We start from the raw sequence: 24,594 nt of genomic DNA, 5'->3' as shown, positions 1-24,594 counted from the left end.
GGCCAGCCGGGGATCGAACTCGTGCTGCAGGGGCCGCGGACAGCCTCAAAGTGCTGAGACTTAAGTTCTGTGCCATCAGGGAGACTCCAAATAAAATAGTCTCACAGGTAATTTGGAAGGGGACCTTGCCATTTATAAGCAGCTTCTCATGTTCTCTCTCTTCGCGCTCCGCCAGGGTGCAGACATATGCCGGCTGTGGCGCCTTCACCAGGCCTTGTATTGCTTTGATTATGATCTGGAGGAAAGCAGGGAGATCAAAGACTTGCTGCTCGAGTGCTTCATTAGCGTCAGTTACATCAAGAAAGAGGAGGTGAGCGGCTTCTTTCTGGTTTGCTTATGATCTGCTTTCATTGCATGCTTTTGAATCATGTACGTTCTTGCTGAGGTAATGGCGTGCAGCACTCGGGGTGGCTGCGGGCTCAGAACCGCTTCCAGTGCTGGCTGCCTGTGTGCGCTTGCTGTGTCTGCACAGGCGGCCACCCCCTGGAGTTGTGCCTGTGGGTGGCAGGGTGAGCCGGCACTTGCATCCGCCTCGCAGCCCGTCTTGGACGGGAGCTGAGGCTGTACTTGCACTGAAGGAAGGCTGGGAGGCCTGTCATGTGCCCGACTCCGCTGAGTGGCATCTACCCAGAGAGTTCGGTGCACATAGGCCCCGGTTTCTTGCCCAGCACAGGTGGGGGTGCTTCTGGCTCCTGCTGCTCTGCGGGCCCAGCCCAGGGGCTGGCCTCTGGGTAAGCGCATGGCTTGAACATGAGTGTGCGGGGGCTGGGCCGTTCATCTCCTCCACCTATGCCTGTCCAGTGGTGCCCCGGGTGTGTCGTGTGTGCTTCCTTGTGAGAATAGCAGCTTCTCCCTGCTCAGTGTCCAAAGATTGGTTTGTGTTTGATTGCACTGTTTTTCACTTACAGGGAAGAAGATTTCTTAGTTCTCTCTTCAATTGGAATGTAAATTTCATCAAAATGATCCATGGCACAATTAAGAACCAGTTACAGGGACTGCAGAAGTAAGTCTGAGCCGACTGTGTCGGGAGCTTCAGAGTGGCTGCGTGTTACACCATCTACCACGTCACTGCGTCCCCGGGTGTCACCACGTAGCTTTCCCCTATATAGGCGGTCATCCTTCCCAGTAATGGTCATCCTTCCCAGTATATTTCCCAGTGGAAATTCAGGTTTTAATTGGCAGTGTATTTCTTGTCTTTCTTTTTTTTTTTAAGATTTATTTATGTATGTATGTATGTATGTATACAAGCACTGGGTACAGTCAGAAGCGCGGGAGGGTGAGAGAATTCACCAGAGCCAGAACGGGGAGCAGAGCAGGCAGAAGGACCGAGGTACACTGCTGAGGGGAGCAGCGGGCGGCAGGAGAGGTCTGCGCGCCATGGGGGACCCTCCTCCGGTGGCCGGGGAACAGCCAGGGATTGAACCGGCGCTGCAGAGGCTGCGGGCAGCTTCGCAGCCCAGCGCTCAACCGCTGCGCCACAGGGGAAGGGGAGGCCCTATATTTCTTTTTTTAAAAAAGATTTATTTATGCATACGAGAACTGGGGTGCAGGCTAGAGGTGCGGGCGTGAGAGGATCCACCAGAGAGAGAGAGGGGAGCAGAACAGGCGGATGTGGGTGAGCTCCCTGGCCAGCCAGGGATTGAACTCGTGCTGCATTGGCTGCGGACAGCTTCATAAGTTGCATCTTAACCCCTGCACCACCAGGGAGGCAATTGGCTGTATATTTTTAAGTAACCAAGTTCATTACGGTGGAGGCTGAACCTCAGCCTCCACCCAGGCCAGCCGCGTCCCAGGCACTGTGAAGCAACTGAACGAGCCCATGCCCCATGCTCCGGAGTCTGGAGATGCAGCCTGAGCACACCGGGAGCCCTTGCCCTGGAGGCACCCTGGTCGCTGGTGCCCACCCTCGGCTGTGAATCTGGCCTCCAGTCGCAGAGCTCCTCCTGCTGTCACCTCCCTCCACACACTTCTTTAAACCTCGATTCTAAGGTCCAGGGAATTAGTAGCCTGGAAAGCCCAAAATGACTCCTAGTTGAAAAATTCATTGATATGTAAACATGTTTCACTTTAGAATTTGGTTTGGGGCTATGTTCCCGTGATTTCCCAGGAAACTGCAGCCTGGGGACACCTGGGCTAGGAAGCGGGAATTGGATTCCCCTTCCCAAAAAATCTTCCTTCCCCGCCGCCAGCTCAGCTGGAAGCGTCTCCCCAGGGCTCTACAGAGCCTTGGTCTCGGCCCAGCCCCTCCTTCCCTGTGGGCACACCCAAGCTGGCCCTTGGTGGGGTGTGAGTCTTTACGCCCGCATTCACCTTTTTTTCTATAGGTCTTTGATGGGACACATTGCAGAAATTTATTTCAGAGCTTGGAAAAAGGCTTCAGGGGACATACTGGAGGTATTTGCATTTTATGAAATGTTAACTTGCGGTGGTAGTACGTTCTGGTTACTGAGTAACTGCTCTCAGAGGGTCACTTACACCTGGTGGGACAGAGCCAGTGGTGAGGGCCCAGTGGGCATGCGGGACTTTGTGGGCTTGGGCGCAGCCCAGGGCCCTCACAGGATGTGCGGTCTGGGTGAAGTCAGGGTTCCCCTGTGACCGGTCATCGCAGCTGAACTGCCAGCCACGTGTGGCTCTTGGGGTTTAACCCAAATTGGGCTGTGTGGTAAACGCGAGAGAGACTCGGCCTTGGATGTAGAAACCAAGAGCATAGAACAGGGCGCCTTGTCTCCCGGGGCGGTGCCGAGGGTGGGCTGAGAACGCTGGCTGGCGGCAGTGTGTGCGCTTGGCCTCTTGGGCTGAACCAGAGAGAGCGTTCAGGTGCCTTTGTCCACAACTTCTGTGTTGACACGGCCCCTGGAGAACGTGACGTGTGCCTGGGCTTGCGCCCCGGGGCCGCGATGCCCGTGTGGAGGTTGCGCGTGTGGGTCAGTTGCATGTGTCCAGAGGCCATTTTGGCAAACCAGAGGAAGTATCTATGACGTCCCTGTGTCTTCCTCAGAGCCGGTTCTGGGGTGTTTTCTTTCCCTCAGAGTAAAATCTTCGCTGCACCAGAAAGGGGTCTCTGGAACCCTGTCTTCCCTCCTGCATGTTTTGCTGTCTGGGGAGCGGTCAGGCCCAGGGTGTAGGGGCGAGGCCGGCTGGGCCTTGTTGCCAGGGCCTCTCTGGCTTCTGCTTCCGGAAGACAAGGCCTGTTTGCGGGTGCTGACAGCTCTCGGAGTAGTGTTTGGTTTTCAGTTGGGGAAGTTTTATTCCTCGTTTTCTCAGAGGCCTTGTCCTCTTTCAGTTTTTCAGTGCACGATTTTTTTTAGGGGGAAAGGCAAGGTTAAGACACTGCTAGTGCATTTTTTTGTGTGACATTGTGACAGGAAACCTGTTCACAGGAAAGAGCGTCCTTTTTCTCCAATAGTGGTTTAAAAAATGGAGTTTATAATTAGAAACTTATTTTGTGCCAAATCTGTACCAGCAAGTTGTACTTCTCATTTTCTCTCCCTCCCTTCAAGTTTTTAAAGCAAATTCCAGATAGATTTCATTTCAGGGTGCTCCAGGGCGTCTTGGAGTACGGGGCTGCGAGATACCATTGGCACGCCTGTTGCAAGTGACAGTAATTCTTGGGTGCCTTTATTTATTTATATTTATCTATTTATGCATACAAGAGCTGGGGTGCAGGCCAGAGGTGCGGGGGGTGAGAGGATTCACCAGAGACAGAGTGGGGAACAGAACAGGCAGACTCACCAAAGTACACCACTGAGGGGAGCAGCAGGCAGACAGGAGAGGTCTGCTGCGCCATGTGGGTAGCTCCCTGGCCGGCTGGGGATCGAACTTGTGCTGCAGAGGCTGCGGACAGCTTTAGAGTGTGGTGCTTAACCCTTGCACCACCAGGAAGGCCCTCTCAGGTGTCTTTAGAAACAATCAGGCCACATTGAATTTTCTCTCCTTTGTCTCAGGGTGTCTTTTTATGGCTATTTTGGAGTCAGAATCCAGGGAGTCTCCCGAGGGCCTTTGTTTGCTATTTCGCTTATGTCTCTCGGAGTGGAGTGTTCTTCCCCTTCCTCCTCTTCATTTTCACACCTGCGCCAGGGCCTGCTGAGATTCTAGTCCTCTCGGCGCTCCTGGCTCAGGTGTCGGCAGGTGGGCCCACGGCCATCGGTCGTCCCGGCTGGCTGAGGTGTGAGTGCCCCAGGGGGAGGGCATGCTTCTGCAGGTGATGGGGAGAGGTTGAGACATGGCTGCGACAGTGGCATCCTGTAGTCACCTGTATCGCCATGGGCCATCCAGGTGGGGCAGGGCCCTGGGCCACAGGCCACAGCCCCCAGGTTCCTGGCCCTTTCTTGGCTCCATGCTCCACTCCCCGTCACGCCCCTCCCTGGAAGACATGGCTCTGGTCAGTACTGACTCTTGGCCCAGCTGAGAAGTTGTGCGGTGTCCGTCTGGGGAGGGACTGCGGTTATCTGTGTCAGGGTGACACGGAAGAGTGGGCTCCCAGGCCTCTCACAGCCTCTGAGCCCGTCTGGCTTGGACCAAGCTGCCTTGCAGTCGGCACAAAGGTGGTGTTTCCTCGTATTCACACGGCATGTCAGCGCTAAGGACTTTGGCAGGGTGTGGGTCGAGGGTCAGCTGGGCCTCCCAGAACGGAAGGTGACGGAGCAGGCTCTGTTCTACACGCCCGGCTCACTCTGCTGTTCTTCCAGACCATCGAGAACACCTGCCTCCAGGACCTCATGTTCCACGGGATCCACCTGCAGCGGAGGTCGCCGGTGCACGCCAAAGTGCGCGAGGTGAGCGGCGCCAGTCCCACCTTCCCTTGGCTCGGCGTGTCCTCGCTGTTGCGATCGTTTCCACGGAGGCTGTGCTTCCACAGGTGTCAGTGCGGGGTGTCTGGGACCTGACAGTCGGTGCCCGGCGGTCTGTCCTGCCACCGAGTTTCACCCGGGAGCCGGGGTGCGTGCTGGGTTGGAACCGGCCCGTGCTGACCCTGGTGCACGGGTGTCTGGACCGGGCCCTGCTCACTGCTGTCACCACGTTTCTCAAAAAGAGGGTGTTTGAGGATTTTTTGCCTTAATACGTGTAAGTTCCCATCTTGGTGGAACTTAGCAATTCCACTTGGCAAACCAAGTGGAATGAATGTTTTGAGTTTCTCTTGATAGATTTTGTTTTTGAGAGGTGCCCAGAATTCAGGTGAGTTTGTCCTTTTATTTCAGGGGCCTGACGAGGCCTCCAGGAGGACTCAGCCTCCTGACCCCACTGCTGGACTTGGGGATAACGTGCCGGGAAGCACAGTGTACTCTTGTAGGGTGAGGGTGCTGGTGCTTAGAGTGCATGGACCATGTGGGGTCGCAGTGGCTGTGAACACTCCTGACGGTGATGAGGAGTGGCTTGAGGCATGCAAGGATAAAGAGCCCAGAGAGACGCCAGAGTCCTCTGCGCCTGCGCACAGACAGCCGGTGCCGCTGCAGAGAGTCGCGGGTCAGCCCGGGGTCAGCATCGCGGTGTCCGGTCCCGTTGAGGAGCAGGCCGTGGGGAGGTGACGTGGTCGCTTCACTCTGGCCCCAAGTCACTGAAGACGCTCCTGTCTGACCTGCGGTGGCGGTCACGGTAACGAGACATGTAAGTGCAGATGTCACCACTCAGTGGCTTGTGGAGAAGTGCACAGAATTACAAGGAAGACCCTGGACGTCACTTACCGAGTGAAATGTGTCCTGGACTCAGGTACTGCACGGCGGCTTCCACCACACTCTCCTTCAGGTCGCTCTTTGATGGACATTTTTATGACTAAACGCCACTGACTTGTACACTGTGAGAGGGTGACTCTCACGGCACTGCATCACAGGATGAAACTAAAAACCTGTGAAGTAAGGGCCCAGTGATACCAGCCTTGGTGACACCGTATGTAAAAAACAAGCTCTGGACTGATGTCACTTTTTGCCATCAGTAAAAGCTCCTGAGTAGGAATCAGACAGGAAAATCCATGCTGCGCTGCCCTTTTAGAAGGTTGACCGTAGCTCACTTAAGGCACAGGTGGCTACTTACAGCTAACGTGTGACCGTCTTAGTTTTCCCGCTGTCACTCATGCTGGCTTTGAGGGCGAATCGAGGAAGGCAGCCCGGGGGTGTTGGAGATGCGCTTCCATGGAGAGCAGGGTGTGGCTGTGAAAGGGGCATGCATGAGAGCAGGGTGGCTCTCGCACGCCTGCGCCTGACCTGTGAGGCTGCGCCGAACAGAGGTCACCGCCCCGCAGGGAGCCCTCCGGGTGCCTGCTAGGCCGCGAGGTTCAGAACCCCATGTTGCCCGGAGCCACGCGGGCCGAGCCCCAAGGCCATCTCCAGTGGGCTGTGTGGATCACCGCCAAGAGCTTAATCTCTGCTCGGTGGCATTTCACACCCCAGTCCGTATCTAAAAGCCACGTCAGCCTATCCTCAACACTTTTGGAGGAAGAGCATCAGAGGGGGAGGGGCAGAAAGCAGGGTCTCAAAAGCACTCCCACGGCCCACCTGTGACTACAGATGCCTCTTTTCACCAACTGTCTCCCTCTCGGGGCAGCAGCCTCCTGCCCGCCCGTGCCCTGTACCTGCCGGGGCTTCTCCTCACTGACCTCCTTAGTGGAGGCTGCTCCCCTGAGGGCCGCCCGCCTGCAGCCACCCAGGCCTCTCTCAGCAAACCTGTCTCTTTCGAGGCAGCTCTTCCTGCCCGCTGGTGTCTATGCAGGTGTCTTTTACTCTTCTGTCCCTTTTCTAATAAACCTGCTCTTTAAACATCAAAAAAAAAAAGAAAAGAAAAAAGAAAGGAAGAAAGGAAGAGAAGGGGAGAGAAAAGAAAGCAAGCAGGGTCTCAGTGGGGGCTCCAGCTGTGAAAGACACCGGGCAAGGGTGGACGAGGTGGCGCCCACAGGTGGGTGGGAGGCTGCCCAGACACCTGCTGCTGGCTTCTGTGGGCTGATGGACACGGTGGGCCCATGTGCAGCCTGGCCTGGTGCTCAGGGCCTCCAGCATCTTCCTGCGGGACTCTGCAGTCTGCCCTGGAAGTCCTCGTCTTCCTCCTTTCTCACTTAGGAAACTCAAGAGCTAACAGCTCAGTGCAGCTGGAGCTGGCTTGCTCCCACCCTTCCACTCCACCGTGCCGGGAGGGCTGAGAATGGTTCCCCTGGGGACCAGCCAGTGTGTTCTAGAAGATTCCATGCGGAGGGTTATGGGCTGCAACTCCTCAGTGCATGGTCTCTTCTTGGCAGGAATTGTGGGGAGAAGCAGGACGCGCGCTGATGTCACAGGCTGCCTCTGGCATCTGGGCGTCCCTGGTCTCCTGCTGGTTGGGACTTGGTCCCCTTCCTGGAGTCTTGCTCGAGTGCATCGGAGTCTGGAGTTACCTGAGCGCGGGGCTTCCTGGGTGTGAAAGTCAGAGCTGAAGCTGCGCCAGCTGGTCATGGTCTGGGCGGTGCTGGGCCCCGGGTGGCAGGAGCAGCGGGCAGTGCAGGAGCCCACGCGGGCTGTTGTCCTCCTTGTGCCCTCATCTGTTTCCTTCGGATCCTGAGGTCAGAGGGCCGTGGCTTTTTACGTGGCTCTGCAGCCGATGGTTGAAGAACAAGAGCCAGAGCCCAGACCTGTGACAGTTCAGTTCTTGGATTCTTCAGACCTGATGTGACCAGCTGGGTTGGGCCGGGCCGGACGCACCCCTACTCCTCTGGGAGAGCCCATCAGGCCTGGAAGCGCCAGCATGGAAGCTTGACCTCCGCTGGCTTTGCAAGGCCAGGCTCCTCAGTGCATTTTTTTAAAGAACCGCGTTACCTTTCTCTTCTTTCTCCCTTGGCTGCTAGGTTCTGAGCTACTTCCACCACCAGAAGACGGTGCGGCAGGGCGTGGAGGGGATGCTGCACCGACTCTACCAGCCCATCCTCTGGCGGGGCCTGAAGGTGCGTGTCTGTGGGAACTGCACCCTGGCGTTGGGGGCTTGGGGCAAATGTTTAGTTCTTGGGTCAGAAGCATTTCTCAGGCTCGTTAGACTGGGAATCCGAGTTGCTTTAGTGCCGACCACGCCGTCAGAAGGCAGCAGGTGACTCAGTAACCCAGCAGAGGCATCAAGGCCCAGCCCTGAGGGGGCCCCTCAGCCACCGCGTAGGGTGGGTGGGCTGGGAGGTCACAGTGAGGGGAGGGTGCAGCCTGACAGGGTGGGTCCTGTGAGTGGGGGCCGTGTCAGCACCGGGGTCTCTGGCTGGTGGCGGCTGGTGGGGTCCAGGAGCCCTGTCTTCGCTGTGACCTGAGGCCCCTCCTGCTGCAGGCCCGGAACTCGGAGGTACGGTCCAACGCCGCACTGCTGTTCATCGAGGCCTTCCCTGTCAGAGACCCAAGCTTCAGTGCCGCCGACATGGACAGCGAGATCCAGAAGCAGTTCGAGGAGCTCTATGTAGGTGCCCTGGGCCGCCTGTGCAGTGCGCTCCTGCGGCAGCGCCGTCCCTCCTCGGCTGTCCTGTGCACATTAGCCCTTCGCTCTTTTAAGTGTTTGGTGTCCCTTCCAGCAGAGAGGCTGAGCCTCAGTGGCTGCCGCAGTCCCCGGGGTGGGCTCCACTGTCACGGAGGCGCCTTGGGGACGTCACTGGCTTTCTGTCTGTCCGTGGCATGGGCCGGCGTCCCACCCCCTGGGAGCTGGGGTTGGGGGAGCAGCACTGGCTGCGCCCCAAGGGGCGGTCACCCCGCCTCGCTCGTGTGGGGGTGGCAGGCCGTGCGGCTGCTTCTGGCTGGGTGGTCTGCAGGCCCAGGGTAGTCGCCCTGTGTGTCTCGTTCCAGGAGCTCGAGTGACTTTCTCGAGCTGTGATGTTAGTGCCGGGCACAGGGCGGCGGGAGTGTGGGTGGATTCCAGTCTCTGGACGGGGCCTCGGGTTCTTAAAGCGATCTCCGCAAGTCATGTGCCTTCACTTTCGTTCCTCTCATTGAACGCAGGGTGGGTGACTGGGAGCTGCGCCACCATCTGGGCTGATGCCGGCCGGTGCAGTTGCTGCGCCCACTTGCTGGGCTCTGCCCTGCCAACAGGAGCTGGGCGCACCCGGCCGGCAGGAGTTGGGGAGACGCCACCACCGTCCGGGGGGCACCTTTTGGCACTGGGCTGTGGATGACGATGGCCACAGGCCTGTCGGGCTCGGCGTTCCCGCCCAGGCACTGACACCTGTAGACTGCACAGGGTCTCCAGCCACTTCCTTCCTGCTTGCAGGGCCTTTTAGAGGACCCTCACCCGGTGGTGCGTTCCACGGGGGTCCTCGGCGTTTGCAAAATAACGTCCAAGTACTGGGAGATGATGCCTCCGACCATCCTCATCGACCTCCTCAAGAAAGTGACCGGAGAGCTGGCCTTCGACACCAGCTCCGCCGACGTGCGCTGCTCCGTGTTCAAGGTGAGCTGGACGCATCACAGGACCCACGCACTGTCAGGTTTCAGGTCCCACGGCCCCGTCTCAGCACTGCAGTGGTGCTGGTGTTTCACTGCGCATTCACGGTAACCTCAGAAAGCAAGTTAAAGGTGCTTTCACAAAAGGCCTCCTTGGACAGGACTGGTTCTTGGTGTGCAGCAGCATCAAGTCACCCTCTCTGTCCACGTCTTGGGGAGAAGCCGCACGGGCTGGCTGGGAGACGGCTGTAGGTCTGCTGCGTGGCCCCTGGCTCTCTGCCTCGGGGCCTCGTCCCCTGAGGGTGCTCAGGTCCTCGCCCTGCTCAGGAGCCTATTCTTCTGTCTGGTCCCTGGGCCAGCAGCTCCGGCTGCTCGGGCTCTTCCCACGAGGGCCTGCCGAGTGCCCGGCACTGCCCACACAGAGGGGCAGCGTGGTAGCCTTCATTCCTTGTTGTTTTATTGAGGTGTGATTGAAGTGCTGTTTCGGCTACAACGCGAAGGTTCGAGGCTAGTTGTGAGGTCGTAGTCACACCAGCGCTGCCGCCACCAGTAGCTTAGCTTACAGGAACAGCTCGCCAGAGTCCTGGCCTGGCAGGGACCATGACTGGACGTTTGGCCGTGGTGGGTGCTCATGGGTCTTTCTTTCCCTCTGCTGCTTTGGTGATAAAGGTATGGGGGGGCATGGCGGGGAGCCGGGCTGTGGGAGGGTGCTGCTGGGAGAACCTGGAGCTTCCGCCTCTGACTGGCTCTAGGCTCTCAGCAGACTTCGCCCTCAGAGAAAGGCCTGGACCCTCGCAGCCCGCGTGTGCCCTTCCTGGCACCTCCCTGTGGCCCCGGGCCGCTCCCAGGAGTTCACCCCACGAGTCAGGGTCCTTCTTGGGGGCTGGGGGCCTTGAGCCACGCAGCACAGCCCCGGGCGGCTGCACTCCCCGCTGTCTCCCGCACCTCCTCCCCCACCCCAGGAGGAGGAGGGCTCAGCAGAGTCCACGGGGGCGTGGGGGGCCGAGTGGTTGTGCATGCCAGGGGAGCGTGTTACGGGGGGCTGGTTGTGGTCCAGGCTGGAGGGGCTGAGGCAGAGGAGGGGAGGCTTTGCGGTGTTCTAGGATAACTGTGTGCTTGATGTTTTAAAAAGTTATACGTTAAAATGAATTTTTTGATGTACAGTGTGTACTTTTAATAAGAACCCCAAATACCCTGCCTCCCGTCACCCCGCCTGGCGCTGCCACACGCCAGCACCTCCCTGCCTGCCTCGAGCCTACTCGGAAGCTCCAGACACCTCAGCCCTTGGGCGCAGTCCTGGCGGCTGGACGGGGTTGAGGGGATGCCTGGGGTAGAGACCTGGTGCCCAAGCGCAGGTGTCCCTCGGCACCACCCTGGGCCACATGGAGACAAGGCCTGTGACAGGCCGGGCCTCTGTGCTCAAGACTCGGGGCTGTCAGACAATCACGAAGTGACTCCTGGACCAAGCCTCGGAGCCCACCCTAGCAGCAGTTGTTCCTTTCGACTCTAAAAGTCCCTGATCAGTTGGCTGAGAGAAGCTTTGAGAAACTGTAACTGCTTTGACATTGTTTGAACGGGGCTGTGGATGAGCTCATTAGGGTATTTCTTACATGAAAGTTTTGGGAAAGTGTTACTTTTTGAAGGTATGTTTGTTTTCCTAGTAGTTCTAGAAAAGACACAGCTAAATATTTTCTTTTTAAAAAAGATTTAAAAAGATTTATTTATGCATGCAAGAGCTGGGGTGCAGGCCAGAGGTGCAGGAGGGCGAGAGGATTCCCAGAGACAGAGTGGGGAGCAGAACAGGCCGACTAACTGAAACCCACTGCTGAGGGGAGCCGCAGGGAGACAGGAGAGGTCTGCTGCTCCCTGTGGGTAGCTCCCTGGCCGGCCAGGAATCCAACCCGTGCTGCACAGCTTCACAGCGCTGCGCTCAACCTGCTGCCCCACCGAGGGGGCCCCTAAATGTTTTCTTGATTGAGTTTTTCTTACCAGAGTTGTACTGTTTATGTTCTGACTTTGTGCCCCTGGTCCTTCTCCCCCGTAGTGCCTGCCAATTGTTCTGGATAACAAGTTAAGCCACCCGCTGCTGGAGCAGCTCCTGCCAGCGCTGAAGTACAGTCTCCATGACAACTCGGAGAAAGTGAGGGTGGCCTTCGTGGACATGCTGCTGAAGGTCAAGGCTGTGCGGGCTGCCAAGGTGGGCTCGGCCGCTGCTCAGGCTGTTTCCCCCACAGCAAGAGTCGCCACCTGCCCAAAGGGGACCTGTCGGTCGGGGCAGTGTGTCCCGGCACGGTCACCAACTGCTCGCCGCCACATTTTATTTGCTCTGTGGTTTTCACTGACATTTCTCGAAACATCACCATGTGCGCTTTTCTTTTTTGAGAGACGTCGTGCAGGCCGCCCCGTCGCCGTAAGTGGCTTTTGTCACGTACTTGAGGAGCTTTGCTGGGGCCCCTCAGCGCTGGCTCAGGGTGAGCACTTAGACGTCAGCGGGAAACGTGGGCTGTGGACGGAAGCTGGGGTGCTGGGGTAAGGCTCTGAAGGGGGTTCTTCGTTATGCTGGCTCTTCCCCGCGCTCGGCTGAGAATGCTCGTTGTAAGGTTCGCGAGTCTGTCACCCTTGGTTACTGTGCATTTTCTTTCTCCGCACAGTAGTTCTCTGAAATTTATTTAAAATGCCGTTTTATCATGGTGAGGACACACCCCCAGGGCCAGCCGCTGGACATGGAGTGTCCATGCAGCGGATGCTGCTCTGAGACCGTGTGCCCCGGCTTGGGGGAGCTGCTCAGACATCAGCCTGTGAGCCCTGAGACGTGGGGCATGGTGTTTCTGCGTTAGACAAACCCCAAGAATGCTGCACCCCCGCACTGAGCTCAGCCCCATGTCTGCTGAGGATCTGATGTGGTCACTGTCCCTCTGCAAGGGACAGTCCTCGGGCCTGGTGGGCAGCCCTCCTGCTCGTCTGTAGCCTCGGGCCAGCTCTGCTCTGACTTTGGAGCTCTTTGTCCTGCTTGGCCTTCCATGTCCCTGTCATGTCAGCGTCGCCATGTCCATCTGGCCCAGAGCCAGCTGCAGTTCTGCGAGGTTTGTCAGGACACCCCGTGAGGGCCGTCGTCTCGAGTCTGAAGAGAAATGGGAGGTCAGCCTGTGAGAGAGGGCTCAGCTAGGGAGCCGGGAGAGGGCAGGGCAGACGGGACCAAGGTGGCCCCTGGGCTGCCCTGGGGCGCCGCAGCGACTACAGGAGCTGCTGTCCATGTCCATGTCTGCAAATCCTGGCAACGTGGCCACAGGCCCAGAGAGCTGCAGCGCTGGCGCCAGCTGAGTCTCCTCCAAGAGCAAGGGCAGGGGCTGCTGGCCTGTCTGTGGAGAGCACCCCTGAGGGCAAGCTCCCGCCTGGGGTGCTGGCAGGCTCTGCGCCCTCAGCCACCAGCCGTGCTGGGCACTGGTGGGCATGTCTGTGGGTGGGACCCCCACAGCTGGGGGGAGTGCCCATCGCCTTCCCCGTGCACCCTGAGTGTGGAGCCGGCTGCCAGCTGAACTCAGGACCAGCCTGGTCTGAGCCTCGCACGTCCTGGCCCGGGGCTGACACATGGCAGGTAACAAAAGCTAAGGACACACGATGGCATCTTGTGGCAAAGAGCAGTTTCTGGCTGGGCTAATCAAGTTTCAAGGCTCACCTTTGTACTCTTGTGTGTCTGGGGTGAGGCTGGATCAGCAGTTACTGGTGTTGAAACGTTTTTATTAAGGAATCAGAAAAGCCTCTGGGCCCTTAATGTGCAGCAGCAACTCGAAGTGATGCGGCCCAGCCTTGGCCGCGGCAGGTGTCAGCCCGCAGGTGGCCTGTCTGGGTAAAGGCCCCAGATGACTGAAGCGGGAACCTGAGGGATCACAGGTGCTCTGTGATCAGAGACGGGGGTCAGGGCAGTGAGCTGCAGCTGGGACTCTCTGGGTGGGGGCGGTGCCGCCATCTATCTTGGGGGCGTGCGAGGCCAGAGTGTGGCTGCTGTCCACCTCAGGGTGAGCCGGCCTGGCCGCTCCTGACTGTCCCACTGCTTTGATTTCCTGTGTAAAGCAGTGGCTGAAACCCCCCAGGAAGGGGCAGGGGCGACAGGAATATCCCAAGTGGAGTTTTGGGGGGTCTGCTCTTGGGGTTGCAACCATGTGAACAGACTCAAACACCGCTGACAAGAAAGATGCCTTGAAGATGCTGACAGAGGGGACGTCGGTCAGTGCCAGTCCCTGGGGAGCACGGGGCCTTCCCCACGCGCTTGCTTGAGGTCACCAGCGACACCCACCCAGGCAGGATCTGGCCAGGTGCCTCAGCGCCACCTTCTGCTTGGCGGCGTTCCCCCACAGCAGTTCTATGCTCGCGAGGTTGCCCTTCCCGCCGGTGAAGGCCTGATGCCCTCGCAGTCGCCCGAGGGGGCCGGGGCAGTGTGCACTCTCAGGCCTGTGCCTGGAGCCGGGCCAGGCAGCCGGGGCTTCTGAGGGAGCCGCTCCTCCAGGCTCGGGGCTCCTGGGCCTGCTGTCCCCACGCTGGTGCAACACTCGCTCGCTTGCGCGTTAGTGGGCCAGAGTCCCGGCTTTCTGGGAAACGTCTGTGTCGTCACACTGCGCAAGCAGGTGGGAGGCAGTCACGGTGAGTCCTCTCAGCACCTGCACCGTGTGCTTCAAATTCAGGCGTACTGGGTCTGACTTCCCTACAGAGAAGTCAGACCCTGTTGTGGTTGCTTGGAACGACTCTTCTGGGGTGTAACGATTAGTTCCTTTCTCATTTAGCTCTGGGAATCGCACATGAGCACCTTCAGGGCCTGGGTGCGCTGACAGTGTCGGGTCTGTGCTTGTGTGCAGTTCTGGAAGGTCTGCCCTATGGAGCACATCCTGGTGCGTCTGGAGTCGGACTCCAGGCCCGTGTGCCGGCGCCTGGTGAGCCTCATCTTCAACTCCTTCCTGCCGGTGAACCAGCCCGAGGAGGTGTGGTGTGAGCGCTGCGTTGCACTGCTGCAGATGAACCCCGCGGCCGCCAGGAGGTTCTACCAGCATGCCCACGAGCACACGGCCTGCACCAATGTCGGTACGGCCCTGCGCGTCTCACCAGCCTGGGCACCATCGCTTGCTGCTGGGAGCTTTTGTGGAAGAAACACGTCAGTTCACCCCTGATTCTCTCACGTTGCAGCTAAGCTGATTCACGTGATCCGCCACTGCCTAAACGCCTGCGTCCGGAGGGCGCTGATGGAGCACCACGAGGACGAGGAGGAGCGGGAGAAGGAGAACGTAAGCATAAGTGGCCCCGGCCTCCATGGGCGTGGGAAGGGCCGGGTGAGTCGGAAGCGCTTCCCAGGGCTGGTGTGTTAGGGCCAGTCCTGCTCCCTCCTGCTCCTGTGGTGTTGGCCCCCGGATTGCCTGGTCAGAACCGTCGCAGGAGAATTGCTGCTTGTCTTGTGAAGTTCACTTTGGCATTGGGTGGTTGGGTAGGATCTAGTGCAGAGGGCAGTTTCTGCTGGGGACAAGCTGTCCCACACCTCTCGGGCGGGCTCCCTCGACGCCGCCGAGAGGGTTGGCTGGGAAGCGCCTGGAGTTCTCTTTCTGGCAGCGAGCTTTATGCAGGTTCTGCTTTAGAGAGTGTTTTATCAAAAGTCAGTCGTCAAGGGGACTGTTGGGCTCTTTAGAGTCCAAGTGACCAGTCACGTCATGGGTGAACGTCTGAGAGCAGCCACACGTCCAGCTTCTACACAGCAACTCGCTCCCGGAATCTGAAGTGAAAGTGCAGCTTGCCCGGTCGTGCCCAGAGAGATCAGGACACTGGCTTTTAAAAGGAAGTCACAAAAGAGAACTGACCCTTTTGCTGGAACCTGGTGCCCTGGGGGCCTGCGGGGCGAGGCCTGGCCCCATGGACCCTGCCTCGCCCATCCCCCGCCGCCTGTGCCCTAGGCCCCTCCCAGGCGGGCTCAGCGCGAAGCGCTGGCCACGAGTCCCCCAGGGCCCGTCCGCGAGCCCGCCGGCAGGGTGGATGTGGCTGCCCAACAGAGCAGAACGCGTCTTGTGGCGTAGTAGCCGAGAGACCGTTAGGTTTCTTAAATTCCGAAGGAGCCCTCCACCACCCCTGCTTAAAGAACTGAGCTATAGAGCGCGAGGCCTCTTGTGACGCTTGGGGCCCAGGTCTGTGCCATAGAGACGATGCTTGGCCTGTGCATGCTGGGGGGACGCACAGTCCGCTGGGGCGCTCTCCCCACGGCTGCGCGGGCAGCGCGGACATGCAAAGGGTCTTGTTTTGTTTTTTACTTACTGCTGCCTCCTAGAAAGCACAGTGCTTCCTGCTAAAATAAAAAGTTTCCTTTCTTTTTGAAGTATTAGGCCTGGTGCACCCCCTGCTCCTGAGCCCCGCGGGGCTTGGCGTGCTGCTACCAAGAAGCCGTGGTTCTCGTGGGGCTCGCCGTAGGGCTGCAGGGTTGGACTTGGGTGGTAGAAGTGAAACTTAAATGGAGGATTTGTGGATCTTGCAGTATTTTCTAAGCCTTTGGTAGCTTCACTGCTTTTAAATTTGTTTGGTTATAACTCAGACTTAAGCGCCTACTGAGAGCTCTAACTTCGTACAGAATTGGCTTGACTTTTTTTTTTTTTTTTTTTTATACATACAAGCACTGGGTACAGTCAGAAGCGCGGGAGGGCGAGAGAATTCACCAGAGCCAGAGCGGGGAGCAGAGCAGGCAGAAGGACCGAAGGACACTGCTCAGGGGAGCAGCGGGCGGCAGGAGAGGTCTGCGCGCCATGCGGGACCCTCCTCCGGTGGCCGGGGAGCAGCCGGGGATCGAACCGGCGTGAGGCCGCGGGCAGCTTCGCAACCCAGCGCTCAACCGCTGCGCCACTGGGGAGGCCCTTGACTTGACTTTTGTGGGTACCCTCTTCATTGAAGCTTCTTTTCTCCCCAGTGCAGTAGGGACTTAGCCCAAAGGTGCCATTTCCTGAAATGAAGCACTTGGCACCTCAAGGCAGCGTCCTGAAGGCCATTTCCTGACAGTCACTTGCAGGTGGTCAGACTGTCCTTGAGCGGTCACCAGACTCCCTGTGAGCGGACCTGCCGGGCCGGGCTGAGCGGCTTTGCCGTGTATAGCCGGGTGCAAGAGCCACCCCTCACCCCAGTCGCAGGCCACCAAGGCTGCGCGGGCAGCGCGGACATCCAAAGGTCTTGTTTTGTTGTTTTTTACTTACTGCTGGCCAGTTTTTTACTTACTGCTGGCCAGTCTCAGGCCACCGCTCTGCAGGAGAAGGGGCTTGCTGGGGGCATTTGTGGTTTACTTTTTGTTTTTTAAGATTTTTATTTTTTTAATTTTGCGTAGAAGAACTGGGGTACAGGCCAGAGGGACGGGGGGTGGTGAGAGGACTCACCAGAGACAGAGCGGGGAGCAGAACAGGCGGGTCCACTGAAATCCACTGCTGAGGGGAGCAGTGGGGAGACGGGAGAGGTCTGCTGTGTCCTGTGGGTCAGCTCCCTGGCCTGGGATCGAACTCAGGCTGCAGGGGTGACAGCCTGAGGCTCCACTCCTGGGCCCCAGGGAGGCCCGCATTTGTGGTTTAAGCTAGCCGTGAGGAGGTGAGCGTGTTGCTCACGTGCCAGCGTGGGCTTGGAAACACAGACGGGGGTGGTCATTTTAAAACAAGCCCGGGAAGACGCGTGGGAGTGGGGTCGGTCATGGTGCCCGTGCCGGCACTGTGCCCACTGGGCCCCATGGGGCTGCCGGCCTGCCACAGATGCTTCTTGGTCTGATCTCGGGGGCTGCAGCCACATCTCAGTAAATGAAGGTTTCTGTCCTCCCCCAGGCCCCTGTCTCCACATCCAAGCTTGTTGGAGAAGCAGCATCTTCTAGCAGATGTGAAGATGGAGGGAGGGAAGCAGCCTCTCCTGCTGCCTTGGGGCCTCGGTGGGGACCACATGCAACTCGTTCATTCTGAGCTTCAGAGGGTGTTTTTGTTCGTATGGACTGTGTGTTTACGGAATCTAAAATAAATTTAGAATGTATCTCTTGGGTGAGCTTTAAAAACATACTTTAACAAGGATTCCCAAAGTCATTAGACTTGATGTCCTTTACATTTTCGCTCTAGGTCTAGAATTCTGCAGTGGGCTTTTAAAGGTAGGGCTGTTATCTGGGCTTGTGGTTTGAGTCTCTCACAATAGAACGCTTGTCTCTTAGGTTCTGGACAAGACGCTGTCAGTCAGTGATGTCGCTTCCATGGCTGGCTTGTTGGAAATTGTTGTGATTCTCTGGAAAAGTATTCACAGAAGTATGGAAAATAACAAAGAGGCCAAAGTTTACACCATCAACAAGTTTGCCTCCGTGCTGCCTGAGTACCTGAGAGTGTTCACGGTGAGTGTTGCGCGCCCGAGGTCGTGCGTCCCACGCCTTTCCTCCCGAGGTCGCTCCTCTCGGCCAGCTTCCTGGCAGGAAAACCAGGCGTCAAGCCGGCGCGTTGCCTGTGGGGCAGGGTCTGCCCACCTCCCTAGGGTCTCTGGGGCCTGCAGCCCTGTCCTAGCGCCTGCCACGCTGGGCATTCGGCGGGGAGGGGCTGGCCACCGCACACGGCAAGTGCATCTGTCTTGAGACGCTCAGCCCAGGCGTGGGGCTTCGTAGGGGTGAAGGAGGCCTCCCTGACTCTCTGCTCAGAAGGGAGTTCACATTTAACAACAAATAAAAATAAGACTGATGGCTGGAACTATCATTTTATTCCTAGGTACAAAGAAAGCGTGGCTTAAAATGGAAAGACTGGGTCTCTGAAGACCCTTGCCATGAATTTTCACCCCGCTGGGGACCGGGTCTCTGTGCCTCATCGGCATGGTGGCGCCGTGACATTGGGGGACCTGCTGTGCTGCAGGGGCCCCTCAGCAGCAGGGCGGAGCAGGTGCTGCAGCAGTGGGAGGCCGGGCATGGCCGCTGGGTGCCTCCCACTCAGCGTGCCAACCACCGCGTCAGGTTTTTTTGGTTAGTTTTATTCTCTTGAGCTTTACCTTCAGGATGCCAAGTACACACAGACTCATGTCTCCTTACCCTCGTTCCTGCCAGGCGAGTCCTAGCGCGGGGTGTTAGGAGCTGCATGGGGGTCCGGGGGCCCTCCTATTTACACACCCCCGCTTTGTTTTCCTGTTTGTGTTGCAGGATGACCGCTGCAAGACGCCCTTGTTCATGCTCATGTCCTTCATGCCCGCCTCTGCCGTGCCGGCCTTCAGGTACCCACACGTCGGTGCAGCCGCATCCCTGGTCTCGGGCCTGCTGACCCTCAAGTACAGCAGCCTCCCGGCCAGCCCCGCCCTCCACCGCGGCAGGAGACCGCGGTTGCCCTGGCCCATGTCTGGAGCTGCAGAGACAGCTGCTGTGCATGCTGGGTGCCCCAGCCTGGGACCCGGCGTGAGGAGATGCAGCAGCCGTCGGCAGTGCTCTCCATCCCTGCATTTTAGAATGCCACTTTGGATAGATCGGGTTAAATGAGGAAGTTGTTGAGATTAATTGTGTCCATTTCTTTTTATAATGCGGCCACTAGAAAATATAAAATGAGGTGGTGGCCTGCTTTTGTGGCTCGAGACTTAGTTTTTATTGGACACTGTTACTGGAGTTTTGGTTACTATCTCTGTAAAAATTACTTCTTTTTTGTAAAAAAAAAAAAAAAAAGTTTTGATGCTAAATAGAATTTGTTTCCCCCAGATTAGGACTCTTTGTGCTTGAGTCTAGCCACGGCAAACGCAGCCCTGGCCTGTGCAGTGGCGGGTCCGTGGCTGGGTCCTGGTGCCGGGCTGTGCTGGCTTCAGTGCCCTGAGCTGCTGGAGTTCAGAGCCTTGAGCTTGGACTTAGCCCCAGGGTCCTGGGAAGTGGGGTGTCGTGGAGGGCTGGGGTCTGTCTCATTCAGTCCCTTCACCTGCCCCTGCAGCACGTAGGGCGTTGTGGTTGCGACACCGACCTGACCTTGTGCACTTGGCATTCCAGTGGGGGTGTGATGTCCACGCTGAGGGACCAAGAGGAGGGCGCAGCAGACAGGGCATCCTGCACCCTGCTGGACTGCCTGTGCTCCTGGGGACACGTGGGGCGTATACTGGAGCTCCTGTGCGACTGGCTGCCCGGAGAGCAGCCCCCCGGAAAGGTGCTCGCCCCCCGCCCCTGTGCAGGTGAGGGTCTAGCTGGTGGGCTGCGTCCTGACCAGTGGCTCTTGGTCTCGCAGGGCAATTCCGTGTCGAAGCGCAAAGCCAGCGCCCAGGACACTGGCCCGGTGAAGCCCGAACTGGCGCTGGTGTACCTGGAGTACCTGCTCACGCACCCGAGAAACCGGGAGTGCCTGCTCTCAGCTCCCCGCAAGAAGCTGAACCAGCTTTTGAAAGCACTGGAAACGTCGAAGGTAACCTGACAGAGCCAGCGCCCGGTTTTCTAGGCCGCGGGGCAGGTGACACACTGGGGCAGGTGAGGACTAGCCACACCCGCGGACCCCACCTCCACCAGCCGGAGTCTGGTGCGGGGTGGCCAGCAGGGAGCAGGACTCCAGGGCTGTCCTGTCAAGCTCCGGGCGCTGCTCCTTCCTCTCCTCTGGCCTGGGGCTGTCTTCTTGGACCTCTGGAGACTGTCCCTGCAACTTCGCCAGCTTCCTCCTCTCCTTACTGGCAATTTGGCCATCTTCCCCAGACCAGGCCTTGGCCCACTCCTCGTGTTACTGCGTTTGGCTGTGCCGGGGGTGGGGCCTCAGACCTCAGGTCGCCACAGCCACGGATGGGAAGGGGTGGGCCTGTCTTGACCTGACTGCAGCTTCAGGGTCTTCCCAGGCTTCACGTGCAGGCAGGAGTAGGTAGGCCGTGACCTTGTGGGTGGACAGGCTGGCGCTGACTGCCCTAGTGTAGAGCGGCAGCGCCTGTGGCCCAGGGGTCCACCCCTCAGGCTTTCCTAACGGGCACACAAGGTGTTTGTGGTGTTACCACCCCCCCGCTGTGACACGTCTGAGCACAAGGCCCTGCTGTCTGGGGCTCAGGGTGGGGAGTCTTGGTTGTTGGGGTAGAGCCGCCCTTGCCCTCTGCAGGCTGACCCCATTCAACCGGTGGGCTTCATTGCAGGGGCCTTGAGCTGGGGGAGTTGCCTCCCTGACCTTGGGGAAGGAGAAGAGACTGTGGATCCCCTCTGGCGGTGCTGCTATGGGGGGCCTGGGGGCCAGGCGTGTGGCCCTCAGCGCTTTTGTTTCACAGGCGGATTTGGAGTCGATTTTGCAGTCCCTGGAGGGGAAGCCTCACGCCTTCAGTGAAGCCACCGCGCTGCGAGCCTTCAGCCTCCATTGCCGGCTGAGCATTCACCTTCAGCACAAGGTGCGCAGGGCCAGCTGAGCATCCGCCCAGGGCTTGGGGTGCACGGGGCTGGATGAGCAGGCACCTCACCCCCTGCGCCCCCGCCCCCCCCCCCCCCCCCCCCCCCGTCTCTACAGTTCTGCTCCGAGGGGAATGTGTACCTGTCCACTCTGGAAGACACGGGCTTCTGGTTAGAGAACAAAATCTTGTCATTTATCCAAGACCAAGACGAAGAGTACCTGAAGCTCCATAGAGTCGTTTACCAGCAAACCATCCAGGTTAGAGTCCTAAGACGCGGGAACTTCCTCTTCACCGAGCCTGTGCCGGGCTGCCAGGCTGTAGTTTCTATTCTGAAGTTGGCATTTCGACCTCGTGTTACTGCTTTAAGTGCTTACACCGTATATGGCATTTAAATATCTGGAACATACAAACTGGAAACTTTAGTGTAACCTCCATACTGTCGGTAGTAGGTGTTGGCCATGTTTTTAGAGTCAGGTGGCTCGTGGCGTTGCTGGGGGCCTTACAGAAACAAAAGCGCCTGTGAAGCCCCCATATAACGTCTCTGCAAATACCTGCTTTTTGAGCTGCCTAGAAGCACGTCAGCTCATGGTTCTCTTTTCTTTGCCCTCCTGCGGCCTTTGGTGGTGAGTGACATCAGAAGTCTGTCTCTTGCAGACCTACCTGACCGTGTGTAAAGATGTGATTATGGTCGGCCTCGGCGATTACAGGTTCCAGATCCAGCTTTTACAGCGGAGTCTTGGGGTCATGCAGACAGGTACGCTCTGCCCGGAAAGGGCTCCTCCAGCTGTTGGGCCAGAGCCAGCCTCCTCCTCCTGCCCCGTTGGTCGGGGGTGACACATACGGAAACCAGTTCCTATCCAGAGTGGGCTGATGCGGTGGGGAGTTGAAGGGTGTTTCTGGTGTCACGTGGGTCGGGTTGGGTTTTGTCCATCCTGCAGCCGCTCCCTCTGGCTTGCTGGGCTGCAGGCCCGCCAGTGTGTGACAGCCCCAGCCTCCGGTGTCCTGAACAGAGCCCACAGCAGCCTCTCCTGGCTCTGCTCAGGCCACAAGGTAGGGTGATGCCCAAGTTTGTTGGGGAGGGCAAGAGCCCGGTGTGCTCGCTTGCTGTGTGCTAGATGCTGAGGGGAAGTCGGCCTCCTCTGGGTGGCCTTCGAAGCAGAGCCCGTCCCCAGAGCGAGACCCAGTGATGTCTGAGCCATCCTATGAGGGGTCCCAGCCAGAGAAGTGGGTGGGGTCCTGGGGGTTTGCTAGCAGCACCCCGCTGTGGTTGAGTGACTACCAGAAGCTGCAGATCGCTGGCTGTGACATGTCTGGGCTGTAGACCCTGTGCTGGTTTTTTCCTGAGATCTATAGGGATTTACTTATTTCTTTACGTCCAGATATGTACTAGCAGAGATAGAAAATTATATTTTCAGTAGATTCAAAATTAAAATTTGAAAATTAGATTTGTTGCGTCGAGTCAAGTTTATGGTCCATGGCCTGCAATGTCATCACGTGGGCGTCCTCGCACCCCTCCTGGCCCTCACACGGGGCTTGCGCTGGGGCTGGCTGCGGCCCTGGGCTGCCGGCGTCCCTCCCTCAGACTCGGCCGCCCGCTGTTTGGGTGAAATGTGCAAGTTAAAGGCTCGTGTTAAGTGGAACAGACAGTGTGTTAAAGTCTGTTTTTTTTAATCCTTTATAACTATTGTGAAAATAGCACTTTAAAATTAAGTTTAATGATCGAGACATTAAAAATCATTTGCATATTTTTAAATTTCATTTATCATTTAGGAATTATTTTTGCCCGAGGGCTGAATCTGTTTTTAGTATTTATAGAATGTACTTTCCTGAGGCGCTGACAGGAACTTTAGGTCTCAGCAGCCAGTTTAACTGCAGTCACCTGCACCCCAGCTGTGGGACGGCAGAGACCCCCAGCCGCCGACACCTTCCCCCGACTCCCTGGAAGAGCCCCGCGAAGCGTTTTAATGAAAACATCACATTCTAGTGTCGCGTGTGGCGTCCTCCATGCCCAAGCGTGTGCGGCTGAGCCCCGGCCCTGAGTGCCGTATCCGCTCCCGCCCTCGTTCTGCAGAACCCACTCCGGCCACGACAGCCCTGGTGGGGGCGGCTGCTCCATGGTGTGGTGAGGCGGCGCAAGAGGTGACATCACAAAGGACACAGCTAGAAAGGAGGCTTCTAGAGGGACTGTGTCTTAAGCAGAAAGCAGAGGGAGGTTGGCAGAGACCATCCCCCGCCGAGAGTGGTGGGGGCCGCTGGGCGTGGGCCAGGGCTTCCCTGGCTGAGTGTCCCCTGAAGGGACCCGGTAGTCAGGGCTGACGCCCTCGAGCTTGTGTGGCAACCACACCAGAGAAGCTTGTAGGCCCGGGTCTCACTGACGTCCTCGAATCCAGCGTTTCTTCGGCGACGCGTCCTGTTCACTCAGCAGCGGCCCATGTGCCTGCGGGGGCGCGCGCTGCCTGGCCGTGTGGGTCGGCTCGCTGCTGAGGTTTTAACTTGAGGTTTTGTCAGTAGTTAGCGTGTGGCTCTACTGCGGACCGTGTAGGGCCCTCTTGGCACCTGCCTCCTCACTGCCGTCCCCCGGAGCCCCTGCCCACTGCGCTCCTTTGTCTCCTGTGGGTCCTAGCGGTGCCCGTCCTGCAGCCCCCCACGGGACCGGCCGTGGGCTGTGCGAGTGCCCAGAGCTGAGGCCGGCTTGCAGGGCAGCTGCTCTCGCTCCGTGAGCAGTGAGGCTGCCTCCGTCTCTGGCTCTCCTGCATCTTATGATGCATTTTATAGGCTGTGGGGCCCGGCGTGAACCCCCAGTCCACTTCCCGTGGGGAGTCCCAGGAATCAGCGTGAGGTCGTAGGTCATCTTTGTCACCAGATAAGTGTTTCTTAGCTAGGGCGTTACTTTGTGCCTTTCCACGGGACAGGTCTGCCTGGCAACATGAACCCACGCGTGAGGGTCGTGCACTCCTGCCCGTGGGAGGTCTCCGTGGACACGGCACCTGCCACTCAGGCCCGTGGGGCAATCGGGTTGTCGAGTGAGGCCGGGACACAGCGAGGCTCATGGCTCTCTGGATGGCACAACCCCCACCTCTGTCTACACAGGATGGACAGAAGCAGACATGGGAAATCGGGGCCCCCGGGTGGGTCGAGGGGTCAGGCTCCCGTGGGGCAGCTGTTCGCAGGGAAGCGGCCACTAGAGAGAAGGACAGCACACTCAGTACCCCTTCCTTGGCCTGGCCTGCAGTGCCCGGCTGACCCCCGTTCTGTGTGGAGCGGGAGTCCAGGCCCTACTCTGCAGAGGGGAGGCAAGCATCTGGGCCGCGTCCAGTAGCACACGCTGGCACCTGGTGGGCACAGCCCATGTGGGGTGGTGTGGGGTGAGCTGCTGGGGTTGAGGCGGGGCTGCGTTTGAGCAGAGCAGACGTCCTCGCTTAGGCTGAAATTCAGTCCCCTGGCCGGCCTGCTCTGGCTGATCGTCGACGGACTCTCCAGTCACCGTGACCCGCGGTCACGTGAAGTGTGTGGAGACTTCTCCAATCCATGCGGCTGCATAACTGGCTTTCCGGTTTTCTTTCCAGTGAAAGGATTTTTTTATGTCACGTTGCTTCTGGGCATCCTGAAGGAGGTGACTGGCAGTTCCTTGATCCAGAAGACGGATTCCGACGGAGACGTTGCAGTGCTGTTCGATACTGTCCAGAAAGTATTTCAGAAGATGCTGGAGTGCATGGCCTGGAGTTTCCGGAAGCAGCCAGAAGAAGGCCTGCGGGTACCCACTCCTTCCCCGGGGCCCCAGACGCTGGGGGCCAGCACAGAGCACGCGCGGGGAGGGGGCGCTTGCCTCCGCGGTCAGGCATGATCTTGGCCAGTGACCGTGCGTGCTCAGTTTTCCTCTTACAGCACTTCCCGAGTTAAATGC

The 24,594-nt window shown here is 58.4% G+C and overlaps 1 protein-coding gene across 2 annotated transcripts in view; it reads left to right on the top strand.

Annotated features, from left to right (window-relative positions):
* The window catches only part of NCAPG2 (non-SMC condensin II complex subunit G2), a gene marked incomplete at both ends in the record, with an annotated part of 36,810 nt that overhangs the window by 5,964 nt on the left and 6,252 nt on the right, over positions 1–24,594 (top strand). The window contains 18 exons of one of the 2 annotated variants that reach the window (XM_084229994.1): positions 176–310; positions 909–1,003; positions 2,325–2,394; positions 4,689–4,775; positions 7,805–7,900; positions 8,266–8,391; positions 9,193–9,372; positions 11,410–11,562; positions 14,216–14,438; positions 14,541–14,644; positions 17,554–17,727; positions 18,514–18,584; positions 19,336–19,489; positions 19,568–19,741; positions 20,574–20,690; positions 20,807–20,947; positions 21,345–21,444; positions 24,257–24,444. In XM_084229994.1, coding sequence (XP_084086120.1) covers positions 176–310; positions 909–1,003; positions 2,325–2,394; positions 4,689–4,775; positions 7,805–7,900; positions 8,266–8,391; positions 9,193–9,372; positions 11,410–11,562; positions 14,216–14,438; positions 14,541–14,644; positions 17,554–17,727; positions 18,514–18,584; positions 19,336–19,489; positions 19,568–19,741; positions 20,574–20,690; positions 20,807–20,947; positions 21,345–21,444; positions 24,257–24,444 — 2,388 coding nt within the window. The remainder of the gene's footprint in view (positions 1–175; positions 311–908; positions 1,004–2,324; positions 2,395–4,688; positions 4,776–7,804; positions 7,901–8,265; positions 8,392–9,192; positions 9,373–11,409; positions 11,563–14,215; positions 14,439–14,540; positions 14,645–17,553; positions 17,728–18,513; positions 18,585–19,335; positions 19,490–19,567; positions 19,742–20,573; positions 20,691–20,806; positions 20,948–21,344; positions 21,445–24,256; positions 24,445–24,594) is intronic. The other variant, XM_084229993.1, reaches the window with a different exon arrangement.

The sequence above is a fragment of the Talpa europaea genome, assembly GCF_964194135.1.
Source record: "Talpa europaea genome assembly, chromosome: 3".
Taxonomy (NCBI): Eukaryota; Metazoa; Chordata; class Mammalia; order Eulipotyphla; family Talpidae; genus Talpa; species Talpa europaea.
The sequence above is the reverse complement of the archived record's forward strand: the minus strand, read 5'-3'. Positions and strand labels throughout refer to the sequence as shown.